At 42.8% G+C, this 23,680-nt stretch overlaps 1 protein-coding gene across 1 annotated transcript in view; it reads left to right on the forward strand.

The window, feature by feature from the left end:
- Positions 1-23,680, forward strand: part of zfhx3b (zinc finger homeobox 3b) — a 327,286-nt gene that overhangs the window by 119,759 nt on the left and 183,847 nt on the right. The window contains exon 3 of the mRNA XM_078210650.1: positions 13,788-14,019. Within this exon, the coding sequence (XP_078066776.1) occupies positions 13,788-14,019 (232 nt within the window). The remainder of the gene's footprint in view (positions 1-13,787; positions 14,020-23,680) is intronic.

Here is a 23,680-nt window from a genome sequence, read left to right on the forward strand (position 1 = left end):
TTTTGTTTTGTGAGCAAAAATTGGTAAATTATTAAAGCTGCTAGCACTATAGAACTTTACAATTTGTGAAATTTCCTATAATGTGGGGCATTAATATTTCAGAAATATAAAATAGGACTTGATTTATATCTGTAAATCCTAATCCCCACATTAATAAATCTATTACTGTAGTTGAATGGAGTATACTCAATGGTTTAGCTATTGAGATTGGAGCAGGGAAGTGTGCCAAATACCAAGGTGCTGGCACATTGCTGTATCACAACATCAACATTGCCCCAGAATGAGGGTAGGGCTACTGTTTATTTGTCAAGTCTGTTCGAGTCACCCGGAAAAGTGATGACTGGGGGCAGGTCGAACTTTAGACACCCACGGTTTACGGGGGCAGCTGCACATGTTAAAGTGCAGCTGTCTACGTGTGATTTGTTTTTCACCAAGAAGGAGTGGGAAATATGACTTTTGTGTGAATTAGACCTGCGAGGAGAAGGTCTAAAGGTTGTGGTGGTTCTTTGGAAAGGTAGGGTACCCTTTTGGAGAAGTAAAACACCCTTTTGGATATCAGCCCAGGACACCAGGAGAGATCACATGCCTTTTGGGAGAGATAAGGCGCTCTTTGGGAATGGTTAGATGGCCTTTGGGAGAGATCAAGTGGCCTTTGGGATACCTGAAAGTAGAATAGCATGCGTTAAAAGTAGATAAATTCATTGGAATTATCAAGGTCATAGGAAATGTCAAGAGGAGCTATCAAGGCATTTAAGTCTCCTGCCCTTTAAATATTAGAGAAAAAACCGTTTGCAATGTTGAAAAAAATCAGTGGCTGTTATTAATATTGAAGAAATCCTGAGGGCTACCAATGCAGGGTTATTGCTGCCCAACTGACTTCATAACCTATCATTATGACAATGGGGTGCTTGTCATTTCACAGCTCGTTTGACAGCTCCAATTGCTAATAAAGTGTTAGAATGTGGGTCTATTAATACAAACGTTTGTTATTATAAGGGATTGAAGGATGTCAAATGTAGTGAATTGTGTTTTTTTTAAAATAGGCAATTTATCAGTAGACACAAGAACTTTATTTAATCTCAGCATGGGTTCTGAGGTCTGCCCATAGTGGATACTGCATGAGTTGGCATGTTGGGTGCAAGGCAAACTATGGTGAGTGGAGGCCTGGGTTGGCATGATTTGACATTAAGTAAGTAGAGGGACTATAAAAGACCATGAGGTGGGCGTAGGGACGTAGGTTCTCATGGAGAGTATGAGGGGCCATGGGATTGGGTGGGAACATGAGTTGGCATGGGTGGAACATAGGCTGGAGTGATGTTCATGGAGCTGGGAAGTTTCCCAACACAGCACACCTCCCCTCCCCTCCTTCTCCCCCAGGGTCTAAATCTAATCATCTTTGGGCTTCCTTCATCCTAGGAAATCCTCCCGCCAATCTAAAAATGAAGGCTGGGTGGGAAATGGCCCTTAAGTGGCCAGCTATTGGGCCTTAATTGGGGCAAGATGGTCTGTCCGAGGACTTGCCCACCCCACTGTAAAATTGAGGAAGGTTGGGGCAGGTGGAAACCCAGAATGAAGCCCGTTCCTTTCATTTTACAAACTTTCAGACTTTTCACAGCAGACCATTTCTCCAACTCCAATATAAATGAGATTTGGATCACTATTGATATCAATATTGACCACAACATAGTGAGCCTGAAATTTCATTTTTGGGCCAAGTCCATTGTAGAGTGCTGGAATCCTGCCCCATGGAACGGAAAATTCCAGTCAGGTGGGAATGGATCGACCATGTCCTCCTTTTTCGTAAGTGGTTTGACTGAGGATAATCTCAGATATTTCTGGGAAATTTCACCCGTTACACCTTCTAATAGATCCATTGGAACTATGGTTTGTTAGAACTTAGTCAGAAATGCCACATCTCCTGGTGGAGAGTGATTGCATTGTGGCTATACACCAGTAATTTTGTTTGGGAGCTGCTTGGCTGGGGGCCTTTTGTTCCTGTGGGACCACTCCCAGTTGCAGCTGCCATGTCAGAGTGCTATGGAGACACTCCCGATATTTGGGGCATCAGTCATATAGGTCGTGATGCCGCCATGATATCCGAATGGTCCTGCACCTGCAATTTGAGACTGTGTCAGTAGTTTTTGCTTTGAGTATCCATGGCTTCTGAACTGCAACAAGCACACCAGCGGAGTAAGCCTATTAGAATGAATACTAACCTCTGAAGACCAATTCTAGAAACACTGGAGTGCACAGAGTGTACTTTTCATTCATCACTCTCTCTGTAATGGTGGTCCTCCAAAGTAAAATAGCTTAGTATTTACTAACTAATGTCATCTAGTGAATATTGTATGTGGGGCTGATATTCAAAGATTGACACTGACTGTACTTACTTCATCTGTAACATTAAAGACCTTGGGAGAGAAGAAAACTCATCCAGTTTTGTTTTTTTCTGGATTCAAAACAGTTCAGCCACGGTTCCAAAGTTATTTTAACACACTGCGCCTCCAAGACCATATGACTGTGATGGTATTTAACAGGCAAATTATTTTGAGCGTCAGTTGCTAGCACTAAGACCTCAGAATCCAAAGGTTGTGGGTTCACATCCCACCCTAAGGAGTTAAACACGGTATCTTGGCCGACACACCAGTGCAATACTGAAGGAGTGTTGCACTGTCAACAGTGTCCCCTTCCAGATGAATCATTAAACCGTGGTCTCTCTTAGGCGGACACAGAAGATTCCACATCATTGTTGTTGAGAAAAGCAGGTGAGCTGCAGCCAAATAGTTAATGTTTTAAAAGTTTATTTATTTCTGTCACAAGTCGACTGCAATGAAGTTACTGTGAAAATCCCCTAGTCGCCACACTCCGGCGCCTGTTCGGACACACGGAGGGAGAATTTTAGCATGGCCTAAAATGCACCTAATCAGCACATTTTTCAGACTGTGGGAGGAAACCGGAGCACCCGGAGGAAACCCACGCAGACACAGGGAGAACATGCAAACGCTGCACAGACAGTGATCCGAGCCAGGAATCAAACCTGAGTCCCTGGTGCTGTGAGGCAGCAGTGCTAACCACTATGTCGCCTTGCCACCCCTTACCTCAGCCAACACCTAAAAGCCCCCAGATTACCACATTGCTGCTTGTGGGATCTTCCTCTGTGCAAATTGGCTGCCACGTGTCCTGCACTGCAACAGTGATTATCCGACAATAATATACCATTGCCTGTAAAGTGCTCTGGGATATCCTGAGGCCATAAAAGGCAAGATATAAATGTAAGTCTTTGATCTTTCATTCTTTGTACAAAAACTCCCCGTCTTTAACTGCCAATTTTAGCCGCACTCCCTGTGAAGATTGTGCTTATATTCCAACAAACCCATTACTGACGGAAAGTACTTTTAATAATGTAAAAATATTAAAGCAGGAATGAGAAGAAAAGTAATCAGATCAGAAATTAAAGTTAATTGAAGGTTGGCCTTCTGTGAATACATTCAAAAATGGATGCCTTATTGCAGTGAATGCTTTCGCGTAAAAATGAGGTGCCAGTACTCAGAGGGTTAAGGAAAGCACTTGCACTGAGTTTAATTTAATACATTTTGATCCCTGATGATTACATTATAATTAGTGAAGGGGGGGCACGTACAAACAAATTACATTTGCTATCTTCAAATTAAAATTTTACTTGAATAGAATGGAGAAGTAACCTTTGCTGGGATCTGAGTCCCAGTAGATGTCTGCAAAGCCCCAAGGTCTTCTGTGTTTTATGTATATTCTGGTATGAATATGGTAAGGAAGGCTATAGATCAGAATAATGCGCTTTTGTTATATTGGTACAAAAGTACACTATTTAGATTTATTTTAAATTGAGAAAATGTGTTATTAAAAATGTTCATTTTGCTGTCATCTTGCAGCAATACTCAAGAGTCAAAGCCATACCCAAATTTGCATTCTTGGCATGACAAGAACGACTGGCCAACACTGAACTTTGGTTCCATAGTTCATGAGAGCTTCTTGCCAGTGCTATTAACGTATCAAACACAGCAAGAAAAGAAAGCTCAAGAATCCATTGGCTTGAAATCCAGGTTAGGTAGTGTCTGTGTCTGTAAAATGAGAAAATGAATTGATCAGGCCATGTCCTCCTCCAAGAGAACTGTGACTGCAGATTTAAACCCAGCCATGTGAGAGCATTTGATGTTGGAGGAAGAAAGCAACATCAGTTAAGGAAATCATAAAGAAAGAATGTATTACTATTGCATTAGGGATTTAGTGGGAACTGCTATAATAATTATGTCTGTTTGAACAGAGGAAGCACCATGACCTCAAGTTTGTTAATGATATTTTAATCTTTCTTGTGTTTTAGATATTTCTTTTGTGTTTATGTGCACAGAAGAAGTGAATTAGTTGTAAAAAAAAAAGGCCTGTGGTAAATATCTTCATGCAGTATGATTTGACTTGTAGATTAATAGAAAAAAACTATGCATTAGTAAGACTAGACAGTAGGAAAATACCTATTCAGTAGTACAATGAGGCAATCTCGAAGTTTTGCATAGCTGTCCATATTTTTGTGTCTTCATGTACACAATGGTCCTAACATTCTGGCTGCCCGGTGTTGGATTTGGGGGTTGCCCCCAAAGATGCACTGAGGCATCCCTTTTGGATTTTCCACATAAAGGTTTATCCAGCAATTGTCCAGAAGTGCTAATTTCCCCTGGACAATTGTGATGGGCTGGGAACCATCCAACAAAGTGATTTAAATCTTCAGATGGTTCTGCCAGTTTTATCCTCATAGTCACTCGGAATGAGTTAGCAGGAAAAATGGCACTTGTAACTTCAGAGTTACTCCCAAAACCCTACCCCACCATGCCCCCATGTCTGAACCCTCACTCCCACATCCCATCCACTCAACTTGGAAACTTAGCTTCCCGCTTTCAATGAGACCTTTAAACGCACATGCTTTACGGCATCTAGTATCATAAAAAGGGGCATGTCCTCCACTCAGTTCCTTTTACACTTCACCGGTGGACACGCTTTGCTGATTGAGTCACCCTTGCTGTGGTTTGTTTTCTTTCAGACTGAGAATCCTACAATGGCATACCTTGGGGACAGCACAGTGGTTAGCACTGCTGCCTCACAGCGCCAGGGATCCGGGGTCGATTCCCGGCTTGGGTCATTGTCTGTGCAAAGTCTGCACGTTCTCCCCTTGTCTGCGTGGGTTTCCTCCGGGTGCTCCAGTTTCCTCCCACAGTCCGAAAAGATGTACTGGTTAGGTGCATTGGCCATGCTAAATTGTCCCTCAGTGTACCCGAACAGACGCCAGAGTCTGGCGACTAGCGGATTTTCACAGTAACTTCATTGTGGTGTTAATGTAAGCCTACTTGTGACACTAATGAGTAAACTTTAAAGTTGTGCAGGACAGATAACTTAACAGTTACACATAAGACCAGTCAGACTGGATAGAAAGAATTGCTTTGAACAATCCTTTTATGGCAATTTCTGAACGCAAATCTTAGACATTCGGCCCCAGCTAAAAAACACTTGACGAAATTCCACCCCACCACCCCGTCCAGTCCCCAACTCAACCTGCACAAAAATAGATCAAACAAATTTAGTTTGTTTTTTCTCAACGCTGTTATGATTTTGTTCGCAGCTCATTGTACACAGCTCGAGGGATACTATGCCTTAAGCTTGCCTTGGGTTTGAACAAGCTATAACCACCATGTTTATGAGATGCTGCACTAAGAGCTAACTGAACATGCGTATGGATGTGTAAGATCAAAGGAAACATTTTTAAACTAATTCTTTAAAGAGAATTGTAATAAAATTAAGTGCCGCCCTTGAAATGCTTAATTCCTTAAAGCTTGCTGTACCATGAGTAGCTTATTACAAAATATTCAGGCTTGTTAGCCAACTGTGAGTAATTCTGAAAATTAACAAAAAGAACACAAGTTGTGTATGGTGTTTACATCCAATGACAGCATCCTGTGATCCATGGAATGTAATTTCTAATGTGCATGTCTAATTTTGGAGAATGAATGAACACTGCGCCTGGTTCCCAAATAGTTTCCTTCAAAATAAATAAAAGTTAGCACACAAATTTCCTCCTGTTTCTTTGCAATCTCTATCTGTCCTCCGCCATGAACCACAGGCATGTTGTTCAACCCCAATAACATGTTTCCTCACCTCCTCAAGGCAGCCTGATAGCCTTGCGTATTATTTAGACTTTTCCCTCCAAAACCTTGGCTGAAAATTTCCCACCTTGCCCACCACAGGAATCAAAATGGGTGAGACAGACAATTCGGTGGACCATGTAGAGTTCCGTGGAGATCGGACAGGATTTTCTGGTCTTGGGGAGCATGTGACTAGAAAATCTCACCCTTTGTTCCTGCAAATAACTGGTCTTTGTCAGAACAGCAACCTCCACTACTTTTCAACAACTACCATCTTGCCAGTTACCAATAAATCATTCCAACCAGAGAAATTGATTTTTTTTTACTCCCTCAAGGGATGTGGGCTTCGCTGGCTTGACCAGCATTTATTACCCATCTCTAATTGGCCTTGAGAAGGTGGTGGTGATCTGTCTTCTTGAACTGCTGTAGTCCCTATGATGTAGGTACACCCACAGTGCTGTTAGGGATGGAATTCCAAGATTTTGACCCAGCGGCAGTGAAGGAATGGGCATGTATTTCCAAGTCAGGATGGTGAGTGGCTTGGAGGGAACTGCGTGGGTTCCCATGTGTCTAGATGGTAATGGTCGTGGGTTTGGAAGATGCTGTCTACGGAGCCTTGGTTAGTTGCTACAGCGAATCTTGTAGATTGTACACGCTGCTGCTACTGTGCATCTGTCGTGGAGGGAGTGAATGTTTGTGGAAGGGCTTGTAACTGTGTAAAGGACTAAATAAGAGGCAGTAAAATTACCTTGAAAAGTTCTTACTCAATATATTTTCCATCTTCGTCCCTGTACTGTATTAAATGTTAATCATAGAATCCCTCCTGTGTAGGAGGAAGCCATTCGGCCCATCGAGCCTACACAAACATCAATCCCAGCCAGCCCTATTGACCGTAACGCCAAGTATTTACCCCGCTAGTCCCTCTGACATTAAGGGGCAATTTAGCATGGCCAATGCACCTAACCTGCACATCTTTGGACTGTGGGAGGAAACTGGAGCACCCGGAGGAAACCCACGCAGACACGGAGAGAACATGCAAACACCACACAGACAATGCCCCGAGGCTAGAATTGACTGGCACTGTGAGGCAGCAGTACAAACCACTGCACCACTCTGGTTTACATAACAATGATACCTGTATTTCAGAGACATCCTTTAAGGCCTAATAAAGTACCAAATAAATGCTTTATAATTTTTGAATGTAATTGCAGTGTGAAATATATACGTCGCTCCACCAAATTTTGGTAAATATCTGAATTAAGTCTAGCTAGAGAATGAACTATTGCAGAATAGTGTTCTGTTTCATTTTAAATATTTACTACAGCTCTTGGACATTGCGATATAAGATGTTGAGTCTTGGAGTAGTAATATGCAGAAACTTCCATGTACTTACAGTGTACACTAATATAGAGTTTATTTTCAGTTAATCCAAATTAAATTTCTTGCTTATTTGTGTAGCATGCTGTCTGGTGCACACTGTTCCAAGGGTTGTTAATGGCTAAACTGCATTTTCAAAGGACTGACTTGCGTCAAATCTGTCATGTGTCCTAGATCGGAATTTACATCTTGTAAATTGCATGACTGGAAAATCTTTGAATTAAGGTTGTACTGAGAAAGTTGTGGTTTGTGGTAAATAACTCGTGGGTTTTTGTTAGGTGGTAATTAGCAGATGATGGTGGAACTGTCTTCTACTTCTTCTGGTTTTAATGCAGCTTTCAAAACCGGTTCCTTCCTTGATCCTTGTACTTGCACATCACTGCCAGTGCCTTCTTTGTCCAAAGTTGTTACGTCTGGCTGGCGCGGCCTTTCCTAACCTTCTTGTCCCACCCAAAGTTCCACTCCCACCTTCCAATACGATGGCTTCTGTCCTGGTTTTCCCTGTATATTGTGTCTCAGATCAAGGAAGAATCAAAGATAGGAATTCAGCAGCCCTTCAAGATAATTTCAGGGAGGAATCTTAAAGCTATCGAAGCCACATGCAACAAACAGCAAGGCAAGCTAGAATCGGGTGCATCAATTTGTGGCTAAGCTCTAGTAAGCCACTCAGTTGTATCTGGAAATGGGCAGTAAAAGCCAAGTTTTCCAGGAGAGCTTGCGTCCCTTGAATGAGATTCAAAAATAACAAGTGGCGAAAGAATGAGTGAATGAAAGGAGTTATACATAAATGGCAGAAATCTAATGGCAGCAGGAAAAGCACAAGCTAGTGACATGACACTAGTAGGGTGTAAACATTGTCGAAGCAATAAATATCCGTGCAGGCTTGGAGGATAAATAAAGGACAACATGAAGGTCCAGGAAAGACATGACATCAGAGAGGCCCCAGAGGAGACTGAGTCACTTGGGATGTAGTTAAATAAAGGAAACCAGGGAAAGCTACTGGTGGGAATTTGTTGCAGACTTCCACCAGACATTGATTAGAGATTTCACAGGGAATTGAGGAAAGCATCCAGCAGTGGCAATATTTAGAGAATGGGGATTTTGACCACCTCAACGTTGAATGGAATATGGACATGCTGGAACCTGGGAATTTCTGGATATGTAAAATATTGCCACACAAATTAAAATCCTATGGGGAAGGCTTGAACTGAAGCTGTATTTGACATATTGCTGCTAAACAATAGGCACAGTATGTCATGAGGTGAGGTGAGGAAGAGGCAGCTATTTTTAATTCATGGGACATGGGTGTTGCTGGCTGGCTGGCCAGCATGTATTGCCCAGCCCTTGTTCAGGGGGCAGTTGAGAGTCAACCACGTTGCTCTGGCTCTGGATCACATGGAGGCCAGACCAAATAAAGATGGCCGATTTCCTTCCCTAAAGGACATTAGATGGGTTTTTCCGACAATCGAGAATGGTTTCATGGTCATCATGATCCCAAATATATTTTATTGAATTCAAATTCCACCATCTGCCGTGGTGGGATTTGAAGCCAGGTCCTCAGAACATTAACTGAGTTTCTGGATTAATAGTCTAGCGACAATACCAGTAGGCCATCGCCATCGCCTTCCCAGCTAGTAGATAGGGTCATAGCATTCAAGGTAAGTAAATGGAAAGTCAAAAGTAAGAATAACATCCAACCATTAAGCTTCGCAGCACATGTTATAGAAGGATGCTCACACAGGTAAAGGAGAATGGGTCCAGACTAAATAAAACAGGCTTTCAAAAATTTTATTTTATGGGAAGTGGATGTCAGTGGCTGGGCCAGCATTTGTTGCCCATCCCTAATTGCCCTTGAACTGAGTGGCTTGCTAGACCACTTCAGAGGGCAGTTAAGAGTCAACCACATTTCTGTGGGTCTGGAGTCAAAATTAGGCCAGAACAGGTAAATGCAGCAAACTTCCCCTAAAGAACATTAGAGAGCCAGATGGGTTTTTACAACAATCAAAATAGTTTCATGGCCACCATTACTGAGACTAGCTTTATATTCCAGATTTAATACTTGAATTTAAATTTCACCAGCTGCTATGATGGGATTTGAACCTATATCCCCAGAGCATTAGCCTGGGCCTCTGGGTTGCTAGGGTCCAGTGACATTACCATTCATCAAAGACAGAATGCATTTGTTAAGACTTGTGGGGGTGCAAGGCCAATCTGGTCAGCAGGTACAGTCATCAGTGATGGAAGCTTTTTGGGATAAAGCAAGAACATTCAATACAGTGACAGAAGATGGTCAAGGGCAACAAAAGGAAAGCTCTTAAAGCATAAAAGAACTGCTGAAATAACATAGCAACTATACAATTTTAGATTTGTTTAAGAAATAAAGACAACAAATTTCAAAGGAAATGAGGGAGAAATATTGTTCTTGAGCTTAGTAAAGAGGACAGAGCTGAAAAGACAAGTGCGTTCTTCAGTTCAATGTTTACAAGGACTATCTCAGGGCTACAGCAATGTGGGTGTTGCAAAAGAATGAAACTGTGGGATGTGAAAATAAGAAATTGAGTTGGTGGCTGGGTGCTTGAGTACAATCAAAGTAAATTGAGGCCTTCCTTGCACATTGGGCACCTGGGAAGCTTCAAAGGATTCTTTGGAACATGGAAGAAAAGTGGATCATTCAGCTGCTTTAGCCTTCTCTGCCCTTCAGTTAGATCATGAATATTGCATACCTAAATTCCTTTTTTCCATCTTTTCTGCAATGCCTCAAACATGCTTACCTCAGATAAATAGATTAATCTCAGTCTTGACGATTTAAATTGGCTCAGAGTTTGCACATCTTGAGGAAGCAGCATCGAGATCTTCCATCCACGTTGGGCACCTTATTGCCCCTCTTAATCACATTTTGGTTTGATGGTTTAAGTTTTATTTGTGATTTGTTTTTGTTTTGGGCGGTTCCCCTTTTAGGGCGGCCCTTCTTGCTTTGTCCCTCAGTTTATTTAATTTAGTTTAAACTCAGAAGGGTTGAGGGATATAGCATCCAGATTAACACTACCCTTTGTGTGAGAAAATATTACCGGATTTCACTCCGAACTGGCCTAGCTGTAACTCATCCTCACACTCTTGGTCAACTCAAGGACCCATAGCAGATTCACTAGCTTAAAGTGTCAGGGGCTTGTCAGAACAGAGGGTGGTATTGAAGAATTGCAAGTAGTTAAACATTGACACTTACTTGAAAATTGGCCTTTTATCATAATTGGGGTTTTCTGAGTAAAATAACTAATTAAAAATCACAGGCAGTGTACTTCTGAATTCCTGAGTTATGTTGGTGGCTGGATGAAGTTTATTCATTAGTGTCACAAGTAGGCTTACATTGTCAAGGAAGGCGATGGCCTAGTGGTCTATCGCTAGACTATTAATTCAGAAATTCAGCTAATGTTCTGAGGACCCAAATTCAAATCCCGTCATGGCGGATGGTGGAATTTGAATTCAATTAAACATATCTGGAATTCAAAATCTACTGATAACCATGAAACCATTGTCGATTTTCAGAAAAACCCATCTGGTTCACGTTTCTCCCTGGAAAGACGGAGAATGAGGGGAGATCTAATAGAGATGTACAAGATTATGAAGGGGATAGATAGGGTGAGCAGTGGGAAGCTTTTTCCCAGGTCGGAGGTGACGATCACGAGGGGTCACGGGCTCAAGGTGAGAGGGGCGAAGTATAACTCAGATATCAGAGGGATGTTTTTTACACAGAGGGTGGTGGGGGCCTGGAATGCGCTGCCAAGTAGGGTGGTGGAGGCAGGCATGCTGACATCATTTAAGACTTACCTGGATGGTCACATGAGCAGTCTGGGAATGGAGGGATACAAACGATTGGTCTAGTTGGACCAAGGAGCGGCACAGGCTTGGAGGGCCGAAGGGCCTGTTTCCTGTGCTGTACTGTTCTTTGTTCTTTGTTCTTTGAATGTCCTTTAGGAAAGGAAATCTGCCGTCCTTACCTGGTCTGGCCTACATGTGACTCCAAATCCACAGCAATGTGGTTGAATCTCAACTGCCCTCTGAAATGGCCCAGCAAGCCACTCAATTCAAGAGCAACTAGGGATGGGCAATAAATGCTGGCCAACCAGTGACGCCCATGTCCCATGAATTAATTAATAAAAACACTGCAATGCAGTTACTGTGAAAATCCCCAAGTCGCCACATACCCATGCCTGTTCAGGTACACTGAGGAAAAATTTGGCATGGCCAATGCACCTAACCAGGACGTCTGTCGGACTATGAGAGGAAATCGAAGCACCCGGAGGAAACCCACGCAGACACGGGGAGAATGTGCAGACTCTGCACAGGCAGTGACCCAAGCCAGGAATTGAACCCTGGTCCCTGGTGCTGTGAGGCAGCAGTGCTAACCACTGTGCCACCCAGGTTTTTGAAATTGCCCCCTTGCTCACTTCTAGACGTATGGTTTTCCAATGTTTCTGACTTCTTCTATTATTACCTCCTCTCCCTACCACTGTCCAGCCAGTTCACATTATCTTCATGTATTGGGGAAACTCAAAAGTTCTAGCCTTTGGCGATCTCAGTGGCTGTTAGTTAACATATTGTTTCAGGAAGGACACTGGAGTCAAGAACAAATGCTTTGGCATCAGAACCGGGGAATGACATGCGCCATCATTGGAAGAGAAAGTAAACTGATGCATGTGGATGGTTATTTTATTTACTATCCAGTTGGTTGAGTGAGATGGTTGTTTGTCAGACTGGAGTTCCCCACAGGTCATTGCTAAGACAGGACCACCGCTTTTCATGAATTTTGTGGGAGGGTGGCGTACTCTGTCGTGTGTGTGTGTGTGTGTGTGTGTGTGTGTGTCCCGCCAACTAACCCCCTCCATCAGAAGAAAAATTGGTCCTGAATTGACTGACTTTAAACGAAGCTGCCTCACAGCTATAACATGCTCCAGGCAGCCTTAACAAGGTGGGGACCAGACATACTGACTTTCCACAATGGGATGAATTCCCACCTTTGAGAACTGCCAGTCATTCTGGTTGTCTGGCAGCTCCAGTCCCAGCAAATGTCGGGGGGGGGGGGGGAGTGTATTTTGAAGATCATGCGGGAAGGTATAGGGGGTGGGGGGGTGGTAAGAGCATATGGGGTTTGCCCCTAAATTAGGTAATCCCACTCTTCCTACTCTTTCACCAAAGCTGCTGAAAAGACAGCCTATCTACTCTTGCCCCCTTTGCCGCCAGCCAATGTATTAAGGTGGTGGAGGCAAATTGAGGGCCTTGCATGGACTGTAGCTGGCCACTCCATATTATGCTGACCTGGTCGGGGGGTGGGCGGGAAAGTGGCAGGTTGGCCACCTGACTTGCTTTACATACCCCCCACCACCTGACAAAACCGCGCCCAGCAAGGGGCAGTAAATTCCAGCCCATGATTGACATTCATGATTTGGGCTTTGGTGTGGAGGGCACAATTTCAAAATTTACTGCAAAAGTTGGAAGCCTGGTGAATTGTGAGGGTGGAATTGAGAGGAAATAGATAAGCTGGAGAAACGGACTGACATGTGATAGGTGAAATTTAATGCAGAGGAGCGTAAAGCGACATATTTTGTTCGGAAGAACATAAACTGTTCTGTGTAAACTGTGATGTGCAATTCTAAAGATGGTGCAGGAAACACAGAGAAACACAATCATTCTAAGTAGGAGGAGAAGTTAAGAGAATGATTAGAGGCCGAGAGTACAAAGGTGTGATGTACTGGTTCATCCTCAGGTGGAAGGGTGTTGGGGGCAGATTGAATCTTGGCTTTTAAAGGGCGTTGGATAGCATCTGTAGGGAAAATAAAATGCAGGGCCAGAGGAAAGGTCCAGGGAGTGGGACTAACTAAATTGCTCTTGCCAAGAAGTGACATGGATAGATAAGCCGAGTGGTCTCTTCCTGTGCTGTGACCATTGTACGATTCTATGAATTGGCAGCTTCCGCTTATACATCAAAAACATGAAATGAGGCAGCATTACTTCAGTACGGTGTAGCTCGAGTAAAGCTCTTTGTGGGCTAAGGGTCAGATGAATAATTTGTGTTGTCTATACCACCTCAGTACCTCTCTTACGAGAGTAAACTGAGGAAAGAAATAGCCAGATTTGGTAAATATTTTTGTATAAAAAGAAGGAAAATACATTTGTGAAAAACATATAATTAAATAGTGGTATTTTAGTCAGTAGTGTTAAACATTGATTCTTTTTCTCCTTTGTTTTTAGCACTTGCAGCAACATGACAGCACGGTGGAGGCTGAGGCATGTTACTACCATTGTTCACTGTGTAACTACTCTACGAAGGCAAAACTTAACCTTATTCAGCACGTACGCTCCATGAAACACCAACGCAGTGAGAGCCTGCGCAAATTACAGCGGCTACAGAAGGGTTTGCCAGAAGATGATGATGACCTTGGGCAGATCTTCACCATACGCAAGTGTCCAGCTGCTGAGACTGGTAAGTACCCCTTGGTTTCTAACATGGGGCTCTCGCAAAGCGAGTCCAATACATTCTCCTTGACCTGCCAGAGCCTGCAGGTTAATAAACTCATTTAAGAAAATTGTTCCTTGACACAAGTTAATTCATCAAAATACTTCAGATAGCGGAATATGTTTGATGTGGATTCTGAAGGGAATAAATCGATTTAAACACTGCAGTAGATTTTATTTCTTTTATGAAGAACGCATTAAAAATAGGAACTAATGTTGATCTAATCGTCTCATCTTTTTGAAACAAATCCACTTGCAAAGCGATGAATGTTGCACTATTTGATCTTTCCCGCTTAACTGAACCAAACATAAAAGGACCCTGAGTGTCATTCTATTACTCCTGTCTTACCTTTAATTGTTGCTGGCATCAATGGTAGTAATAATGGCAGTGGCGCATTGTGGCTTACCTGAACTAAATGTTTACTCTATGCAAATGGATAGTCTTAGCAAAGTTGTTGTAAAGCCATCACTGATCCCAGTTCAATATTGCCATGCCCTTTATGTGTAATGAATTCCTTTGGTTGGGGTGGGATCCCAAATAGTTAGAAGCAAAACATAGTGCTAGCAACCTTTTATAAAAAACTCATACAATATGCGTAACTGCAAAGGTGCTTTTTAAACGTTAAAATAGATTGCAAGCAAGAATTCTACCAATTGTTACAAGACTGTAACCTTGGGGTGTAATCTTCTCTCACCCGCACTCTTCAACACCCAGAGAAGAAATGAGCCTGTAGAGCTGGAGCAAAGACTGGGTCTCATGGCATAGTTGCTGACTTGCCTGTTTCAAGTGACTGCATTTGGGCAGTATTTAATTCAGGTGGGTTTAGTCAAAGAGAAAACAGGAAAAAAAGCGCAAAGACAAGATTGGCATAATTGTAAAGAGAAGTTGGACAGGCTTGGGTTATTTTCTCTGGAGCAGAGAAGACTGAGGGGCAACCTGATTGAGGTGTTCAAGATTATGAGGGGCATGGACAGGGTGGATAGAGGGCAGCTGCTCCTCTTAGTTGAAGGGTCAGTTATGAGGAGACACAAGTTAAAAATGAGGGATGGAGGTTGGGTGGGGGGGGGTGGTTTGAGGAAAAACGCTTTTACTCAGAGGGTGGTGATGGTCTGGAATGCGCTGCCTGGGAGGGTGGTGGAGGCGGGATGCCTCACATCCTTTAAAAAGTACCAGGATGAATACTTGGTATGCCACAACATTCAAGGCCAAGGGCCATTTGCTGGCAAGTGGGATTAGGTGGACAGGTCAGGGCCTTTCATGCGTTGGTGCAGACTCAATGGGCCAAAGGGCCTCTTCTGCACTGTAGGATTCTGTGATTCTGTGATAATTGAGTGGAGCCTGGACAAGTAGGCAGTACAATATTTATTTAAGTGCAGGTAATCTCCTGCTGGTTATAGTTCAGGCAAATTCTGAAACGGAACACAATAAAGTTGGTCATTTGAGGGCTGGTAGCATTCATGGAACTCAAAATGCCAACTTGTGACCCTGCTGGAGCTGGCACCAGAAAATAATGGCGCATGCAATCTGCCAGAATGTTCCAAAATCCAACTGGGTGACTCTTGTCCCTATGGGAACACAATCTGCCTGCCCTGTCCATTCTGGCCTACTTGTGACTCCAGTCCCACACACGGTGCTCACTCTCGGATTTTTTGTCACTTGACCTTTGTGCACACTTCTTTCAGTTAAGGGGAATTGGTCAGAAAAACAAAATAGCTCCAATGGACAACAGACTCATCGTCCTGGTTGTTCAGCAACGACACAAACTTGTCTCCTGAAACAATGCCTTCAATCTTCCAGCAAAAACTGTTCCTTTATGGAGCCAGTACCAGAAGTATTGGCTCTTGAGTAGAATTTGGTCAGTGCTAAATGGGCTGATAGCGAACTTGAAAGCCCTCTCTGCACCATACTCAATTTTATTTCCCATTGAAGTCTGTATGTTGGTCTTGGCACTTCATTTGACTTGCTAAGAGTGCTGCAGTACAGATAATGTGATCTTTGGGCAGAAATTCAGTCACCTTTTTAAAATTTATTACCCTCTTGTGGAAAGCTACAACATGACAGTTTTGGTTCCAAGTGCACTACTTAGCCATCCAACCCGATAAGTTAGTTGGATTTAGCAGATGACCTCACCACAATTCAGAAAGGGCACGGCTATTACTCATTAGGAAATAGATATATTTTAAAACAATATGAATAATAGATCTGAAAAGTAACTAGACTGCCTTCATGATGTTAGCCTTCTGAGCCTCATGAAGATTACAAAGCCGGGCAGAGTGTTGATTGTCCTGCATATCTCCATGAGAGAGGAAGAAAGCCCTGTTTAGAGTCTTTCATGTTCTAGGACTGCCCCAAAGCGCTTTTTCAAGTATGGTTGCTGTTGTAATGCAGACAAATGCGGAAGCCAGTTTGCACACAAGGAGGGGCCACAACTAGCAGTGAGATAAATGACCAGCTATTCTCTCTTTTTCTGTGGTGTTGTTTGAGAGATAAATGTGGGCCAGGGTACTGGAAAATTCCCCTTCTGCTCTTCAGCGAGTGGCATGGGATCTTTTACACACACCAGAAATTGTTTATTTGATTGTATTTTGTATCGGCACATTCACAATGCAATATTAGTCGTGGAATTCAAGCGGACGATGACAGTTAATGCAAGCTGCTTTGGTATTTGTGTTGGAATCAGCTGTTGGAAGAATTTGCGGAGATTCTGGAAAAGTTGACATTTCAGCAGAATTGCAGGCATATGAAATCTATATAACAAGCCCCTGCACTTCAAGAATGAGTCATTGTGTGAACTACTCAGAGCTTGAATGTAAAGGCATTATATAAACACTGATATCATTTTATCTTATTACGAAACAATAGACAACATTGAAGTATCAGATTTTTCAAACGTGTTGACATTTACTTCAGCATCTGATAGGATACTACATATAGTCTGATATCCATGGCTAACGTAATATCACGTGATATTAATATTATTTCCTGTTTCGAATCCAGCCTTGGAGCTGAGATGAGAAATTTCCTTACAAGATAATTAATTTGCTCCTCTGCTCTTGCTAATGCTGAGCTCCTCCAATCAGAACAATTCAACCTGCTTTATCTTTGTCTACATTACTCATCCCATTTGTTAGTTCACATTCCAGACGGCATTGTGTCACGCTTTCCCATCGTCTCCGCGATAGGGGAATTTCACAGTAACTTCATTCCAGTGTTAATGTCAGCTTTTCTTGTGACTAATAAATAAACTTCAAAAAAAAACTTTACTTTATAATTTGTTGGCTTTTTGTGCTCATCAAGATGAGGAAAGTTATAGCGAGAGATTCATGTGCCTTCAGTTAGTCACTCTGTGCCAACATCAGGCCCTCCAGTTAAGCTGGATGTAGGGTAAAGCTCACCTGACTCTGTCCCAGCAACTAAGTTCAGATCAGGCATGGATTTTGGCTACTGAGGTAGGTAGCTCAAGACAGGAAATTTCCCAGCTCACCTTGCAAATTACCCAGAAATGCACATTTTCTGCCTGGGGTAGGGGGGGACAAGTGCAGATAGAGTCGGGCCTGCCATATGCAGTCTGGGGGTAGGCAAATGTTGAAGTGATCTGGTTGGAAGGTCCGCCTTGGTTTTCTGGAACTCTTATGCCAATTGTTTTAATAGTTATTAGGCCTTTCCCCAATACCAATGCTCATGTGACCAAACTCCCTTTCGTAAAACCCTTCAAAACTTTAAAATCTCTTCAAGTGGTTAATCTCATACGAAAACAGACAAGTATCTACTCATTCTCTACATCCTTTAATAGACTCTTTAATCTGTCAAACCATGAATTTATCCCTGCTGAAATGAATGTAGCTTTGAAGCTCAGCCAAGCTTTCATAATACAATTTTTGTTGATGCTTCCCAATGTTATGGAAATTACACAACCAATGGTGATGCTTCCTCTTGCTATACCAGATTGCCTGTCAATCAAAGCAGTCATCAGATAGGACTTTTTAAAACTTTCATTAACAACTTCAACTGCTTTCTTTCATCTTTAAAGAGTGGAGGAATTAAAAAACCACAGACCACAACAGTTATACAGACCTTATCTGTCCTTCAAAGGAATTTACCTCGACTCCATCAATTCATGCCTTCATACTGTGGGTTAAAGCCCTTGGAACAGCAAACCTTGGGTCCATTTGAACTTAACTCTAATGGCCTTGCTGAGTCTGGGGTTCCCTCCTGTTTGATCACGTCATGCCCTCTTCCACCTCTGGCAAAAATTGGATCTGTCAGAACTGGAGGTGTGACTTCCACATCTGGGTATGCCTGCAATTTTTAAATATCTGTAGAGTTAGAAAGACTGTGAAAATCTGGCCCTTCATCTCATAAGAATATCCTCTACTTGCACCTTTGATATATTTCTCCCATTTTCCACATCAACTTTCTTAGACCTAACTAATTGATATTGTCAATTGGTGTTCAATCAGAGGTAATTTGGTGCTGTCAGCCCATTTTACACTGTGCTGTGGTTCTGTAACCTGATTCGCAAAGGATTCTTATTGGAATCAAATAGAACCTTTAAAAAGCCGAGGTTGAATTTACAGCAGGCCCATGATGGCTATTGGCTAACCCACTGTCATCCAAGACCGGTCTGTAGATGTGGCACCTTAATATAAAAGACAGTCTTAATTGGATTTTTCTGCTTTTACTTAAGTCAAAGAACGTCAGGACCTTTTGTCCCAGACCATTAATGTGTCTCAGAAGCTTCTCTATTTACCTTTACCTCTGCAGGTGGCATCTGTTGTAGCATACAGGCTCAGACTTTCCCTGGGCTAGAAGATATATATTTATGGGCGGCACGGTAGCACAGTGGTTAGCACTGCTGCTTCACAGCTCCAGGGACCCGGGTTCGATTCCCGGCTTGGGTCACTGTCTGTGTGGAGTTTGCACATTTTCCTCGTGTCTGCGTGGATTTCCTCCAGGTGCTCCGGTTTCCTCCCACATTCCAAAGATGTGTAGGTTAGGTTGATTGGCCATGCTAAAAAAAAATTGCCCTTAGTGTCCTGAGATGCGTAGGTTAGAGGGATTAGTGGGTAAATATGTAGGGATATGGGGGTAGGGCCTGGGTGGGATTGTGGTCGGTGCAGACTCGATGGGCCGAATGGCCTCTTTCTGTACTGTAGGGTTTCTATGATTTCTATGATAGTGAACGACAATATTACAAAACTGGCAAATTACTGTAAAACATGGTGCCTAAAACTGAGCATAAGGAAGTGAGTCTCTAATACATTCCAGCATCACAATGCTAGCGTTAAGAGGGAACAGAACATTACCCCAGATGGCCACAGGCCATGATCTCTACCCTGTTTATCTACTTTTGATAAAGCCCTCACATGCAGGCAGCACCTCATCCAGACTGCAGACGCACGATGGCTTCCACAGCAAATTGACCAGTACCTCATGGGGATCACAAGCCAAGACTCCAAAGATCTCTGTTCTTGCCATCACTGACTCAACTGCAGCACACCATGCATCAGTATGATCACGCAAAACCTCAACGCAGTAATGTGCACCATCACAGATGCAGCTCAACCAACTTACCTCCCGTGGCTCTCAGTCCTGAGTGAGGATCTATGGAGAAACCGCACTCTCATGGTAGACCCCACTGCTTGTCCACAAGCAGCTTCGATCTCCCACGTTGATGGTCAAGGTCTCTGTGCAGCCACCCACCGTCAGTGGAGTCACCAAGACCATCCAGGCAGCAGCTGTGGTGCAGTCCAAACAATGGCCGGAATCTTATGGCCATTCACGCTGGTGGGGTTTTCTGCTCCCGCTGCAGTGAACAGAGATTTGGCTGCGCGCCAAATTCTCAATTCTCACTGCAAGGCATGAACGTCCGGTAAGATCACGCCTAATGCCTCAGATTGTTGAGGAGTGTTCTTGACTAAACTTGAAGGCAGGCTTAAGGAACTACATCTCGCCACTGACGAGGTATTGCTTGGCTCTGCAACTATGCAAACAAGAAATAAATAAATAGGAGCATCTCTATCAGGACATATTAAAGGCAGCCCATCAATAGGATGTTTAGAGCCTCAGCAATCAGGACTTGTTGGCATCAATGTAGATTGACACTCCGAGGGCTCCAGTAACACTGTTACTTAATGGAACACTTAAAAGCTTATAAGAAATGCTTGCCTCCACACTTTGGTCTTCCACCAGGATTCCCACAGGTCTCCCAATTGCTGAAAGTCTGGGGGCAGTGTCATATTTGCACGGCACTTCTACACCAAGCCAGTTGATAAGTCTTCAGGAAACCAGTCATAAGACTGGGGTTTGGCACGAGTCTACAGACATCTAACTGACCATTACCTGCTGCAAATGCTAACCAAACTCAGCTTCTCATTTCACGCAACCCACCTCCCTCCCCATTCCCATTTCACCAACCCAAAAATCTTGGGGCAACATTAAAGTGCTTGGAGGCTTAGTTCAGTCGGACTTTGGTCAAACCCCCTCATGTTTGTGCTTGGGGAACTGGTATACCCTATCAGCAAAGATCAGCAAAATCAATCTTTCAACGCAAGTCTGATGCAAAACTCCAATTATTTAATCATTACAAATTTGGAAATCTGATAGCTTTTGACCAGTCTTCAAATTAGATTGATTTCCTGAGATTAGTTGCAGATGACTTGAATCAGTAACTACTGATGTGTTATCATGTGACATTAAGGTGCATTCTTCAGAAAAAATCTCTGATTAGCAAGAGATCAGATCTCTAACTTTTGGGTTTCGGAATTTTAAAAAGTAGATATGTAATGTTCTGTTGGCAATAAAACCATTAACTGGATAATTGATAACTGATTTGCAACAGAGCTGAGGCAGTGTATCTCAGTGAGACTTTTTATGCTAAAGAAGACACATTTAGAGGGTAATATCTACCTCTGAAAATGAGTTTTAAAGCTTGATATTTCTAAAGGTACAAACAAAAAGCGTTGATATGTTTTAGTTGATCTGTCTTTTTCATTAGTTTTTCTTCTTGTTTATAACTTTCCCCACAATGGACTTGTGTCTCTGGGAATCCTGGCCCCAAAGTAGTTTCATACGGGCGATAATTGAAATGGTAAAATTGAAAGACGGTTTTTAGTGTGAGTGCATGTGTTCTATATATTAAATTATTTTTGGTGTTTCCCTGAAACACTGGAATGTTTTATCCAGATTGCTGCTTTCGGGTGTTAGAAGTAATTTTACCACGGAGGTAACTTATAATCTTTTCTAATAACTGTGCAAGTGAGGGCTGTGTCTGTGTGCAAGAACTTCAGCCTAACATACAGGGAGTACTGACTCACAGTCCCTGGGCATCTTGATTTGATTAATTTGATAATGAACCAAACCCCATCAGAGGGCAAAACATTAGTAAGCACTGCTAGCCGAGCGGGCCTGGAATGGGCCTCAGAAGGTTTCAGCTATGAAAATATTCTCCACTGATATTATATTTAATTTCCTCCTTCATAATGATTATGATTTCAGTTAGAACTCGAGACTCCTTGTGGTTGGGGCTCTGCCATAAAGCAGCCAAAGGTCTCCTGCTTGTTAAAACAAAGATGGCCTGGATTTATGGGTCAGCACCAAAGTAATTTCTTTGGACAGGCTGAGGCTTCAGCAGAAGTGTTTTGAGTGAGCACAGTTTGAATGTGCACACGTTCTTGCGCACCCTTCAGGATTTTAACTCTTTCTGAGACTCAGTAAGTTAAATATGTCAAGGTGTGTTTGAATTAATTATTTGCCGTCGGAAGGATATAAAATATAGAAACAACAGTGGCCAATATTAAGATTAATCTTAACAGTGTCAAGAAAATATTCTTGAGGTTGTCAGAGTTTTTTTTTGGTCTAATCTTCTTTTCAATTATCCTCCTTTAAGGCACTAACTCCTTCCTGGAGCACAGTTTCATAAAGCTGTGTACTTTCTGCTATCTTTCTGAAGTAGCCTTCCTCTCCGTATTAATCTTTATTTGACTTCAGACACACAGGGTTAAAGTGTTTTAAAAAATAACCTGAGTTCAAATGGAAGTTGATGTTATTTGCTCTTTAAAAAAATTCTTTGACAGGATATGGGCGCCACAGGTAAGGCCAGCATTTGTTGTCCCTCCCTAATTACCCTTGAACTAATTGGCATGCTAGGCCATTTCAGAGGGCAGTAGTCAACATAAAGTCAACCACATTGCTGTGGACCTGGAGTCACATGTAGGCCAGGCCAGGTATGGATGGCAGATTTCCTTCCCTAAAGGACATTAAAGAAGCAGGTGGGCTTTTATGACAATCGACGATAGTTTTGTGTGTGGGGGTGGGGCGGATGTAGGTATTAGTTCAGGCATCCAAGGAAGTGGGGAGTCTTGTGGGGTGGAGGGAGTCTGGGTAAGATGCTCTGTTGGAGGGTCAGTGCAGACTCAATAGGTTGAATGGCCTGCTTCTGCACTGTAAGGATTCTATGAATGCCTGGCTGAGTTCAAAATCTACAGTTGTCTCTGCAGCAGGTTCTCAGTACACAGTTTGATTGACAGTTTAAAATCTATTGAAGGATTAATTGTATTTGTGGTGACAGATTATAAATTCATTTGTATTTATTAGAGATTAACCACTTGAGGAAATGTAAAAGCTTTGAATGGGTTTCATGAATGGGAGTTTTTCTTCACGATGAACTGTGTATGAGTGAGAGTTTCATTCGACTGTTAGAAGTTAATAGTTTTTTCATCTTCGTGGAACACAGTGTCTGCCATGATAGATACTGGGTGAGTGGTTCTGGAGATGGCCTTAGGGTATGAGGGGCCACGGGGTTGGTTTGGTGGGGGCATGAGAGTGGCTGCAGAGGTAAGTTGGCATGGAAGGGTCAAGGTGGGTTTGAGGGGGTGGAGTTTGTAGGGGGCATAGATTGGCACGGACGGACCATGGGGAATTGGATTGCAAGGTGAAGGGATATATGGGGTGAAGTTTAGAGTGCCAACTGGCTTCTAAAATAAAAGCCCAGAAAACCGAAGTGGGTCTTCTAACCTATCCTCTCGGTACTCACCTGCTTTTGTGGCCTCCTGCGATCTGTTTCTGGGGGCGGTGGACTCGACTCTATCTCATCCCTGCCTCCCTAGAGCAAAATTGGGTCTAACAGGACCCTTTAAATTGAGGAGTGTCTGTTGGGGTCAGGAAATTTCCCGACTCCAACTACCCACCTCAGTGGCGATCATCTACAGATCCAATACAGGCAAAGTCACTCAAAGTGGCAAATTAAGCAAATGAAGATCCCAGTATTGGACACTTGTGCTTCTTTCCAGCCCAGAAGAACATTACAGCAGCTTTCAAACTGGGGGGTTGGGATATTAAAAATCAGTATTTCATACAGTTGCTGAGTAGGGTCATCATCATGAGACATCCAAAATTTAGAGTTTGCAAAGTTTGACCTCAAAGTGTGCAATTGTTCAGAGAGCCACTTGTATGTAACTAATCGGATGCAGAACATTTGGACAGCCTAAAAATTGAGTAGATGTCATGATTGTCCAGTAGTTGTCCAGTAGTTGTGGCTGTAGTGGCTCTTGGACTTTCTACATATATTAGCAGCTGAAGTGATTCCTACCAGATAGATCTCCCACTGATATCGGAATAGAAATGGATA

Source organism: Mustelus asterias, chromosome 4 (assembly GCF_964213995.1).
Source record: "Mustelus asterias chromosome 4, sMusAst1.hap1.1, whole genome shotgun sequence".
NCBI classification, from domain to species: domain Eukaryota; kingdom Metazoa; phylum Chordata; class Chondrichthyes; order Carcharhiniformes; family Triakidae; genus Mustelus; species Mustelus asterias.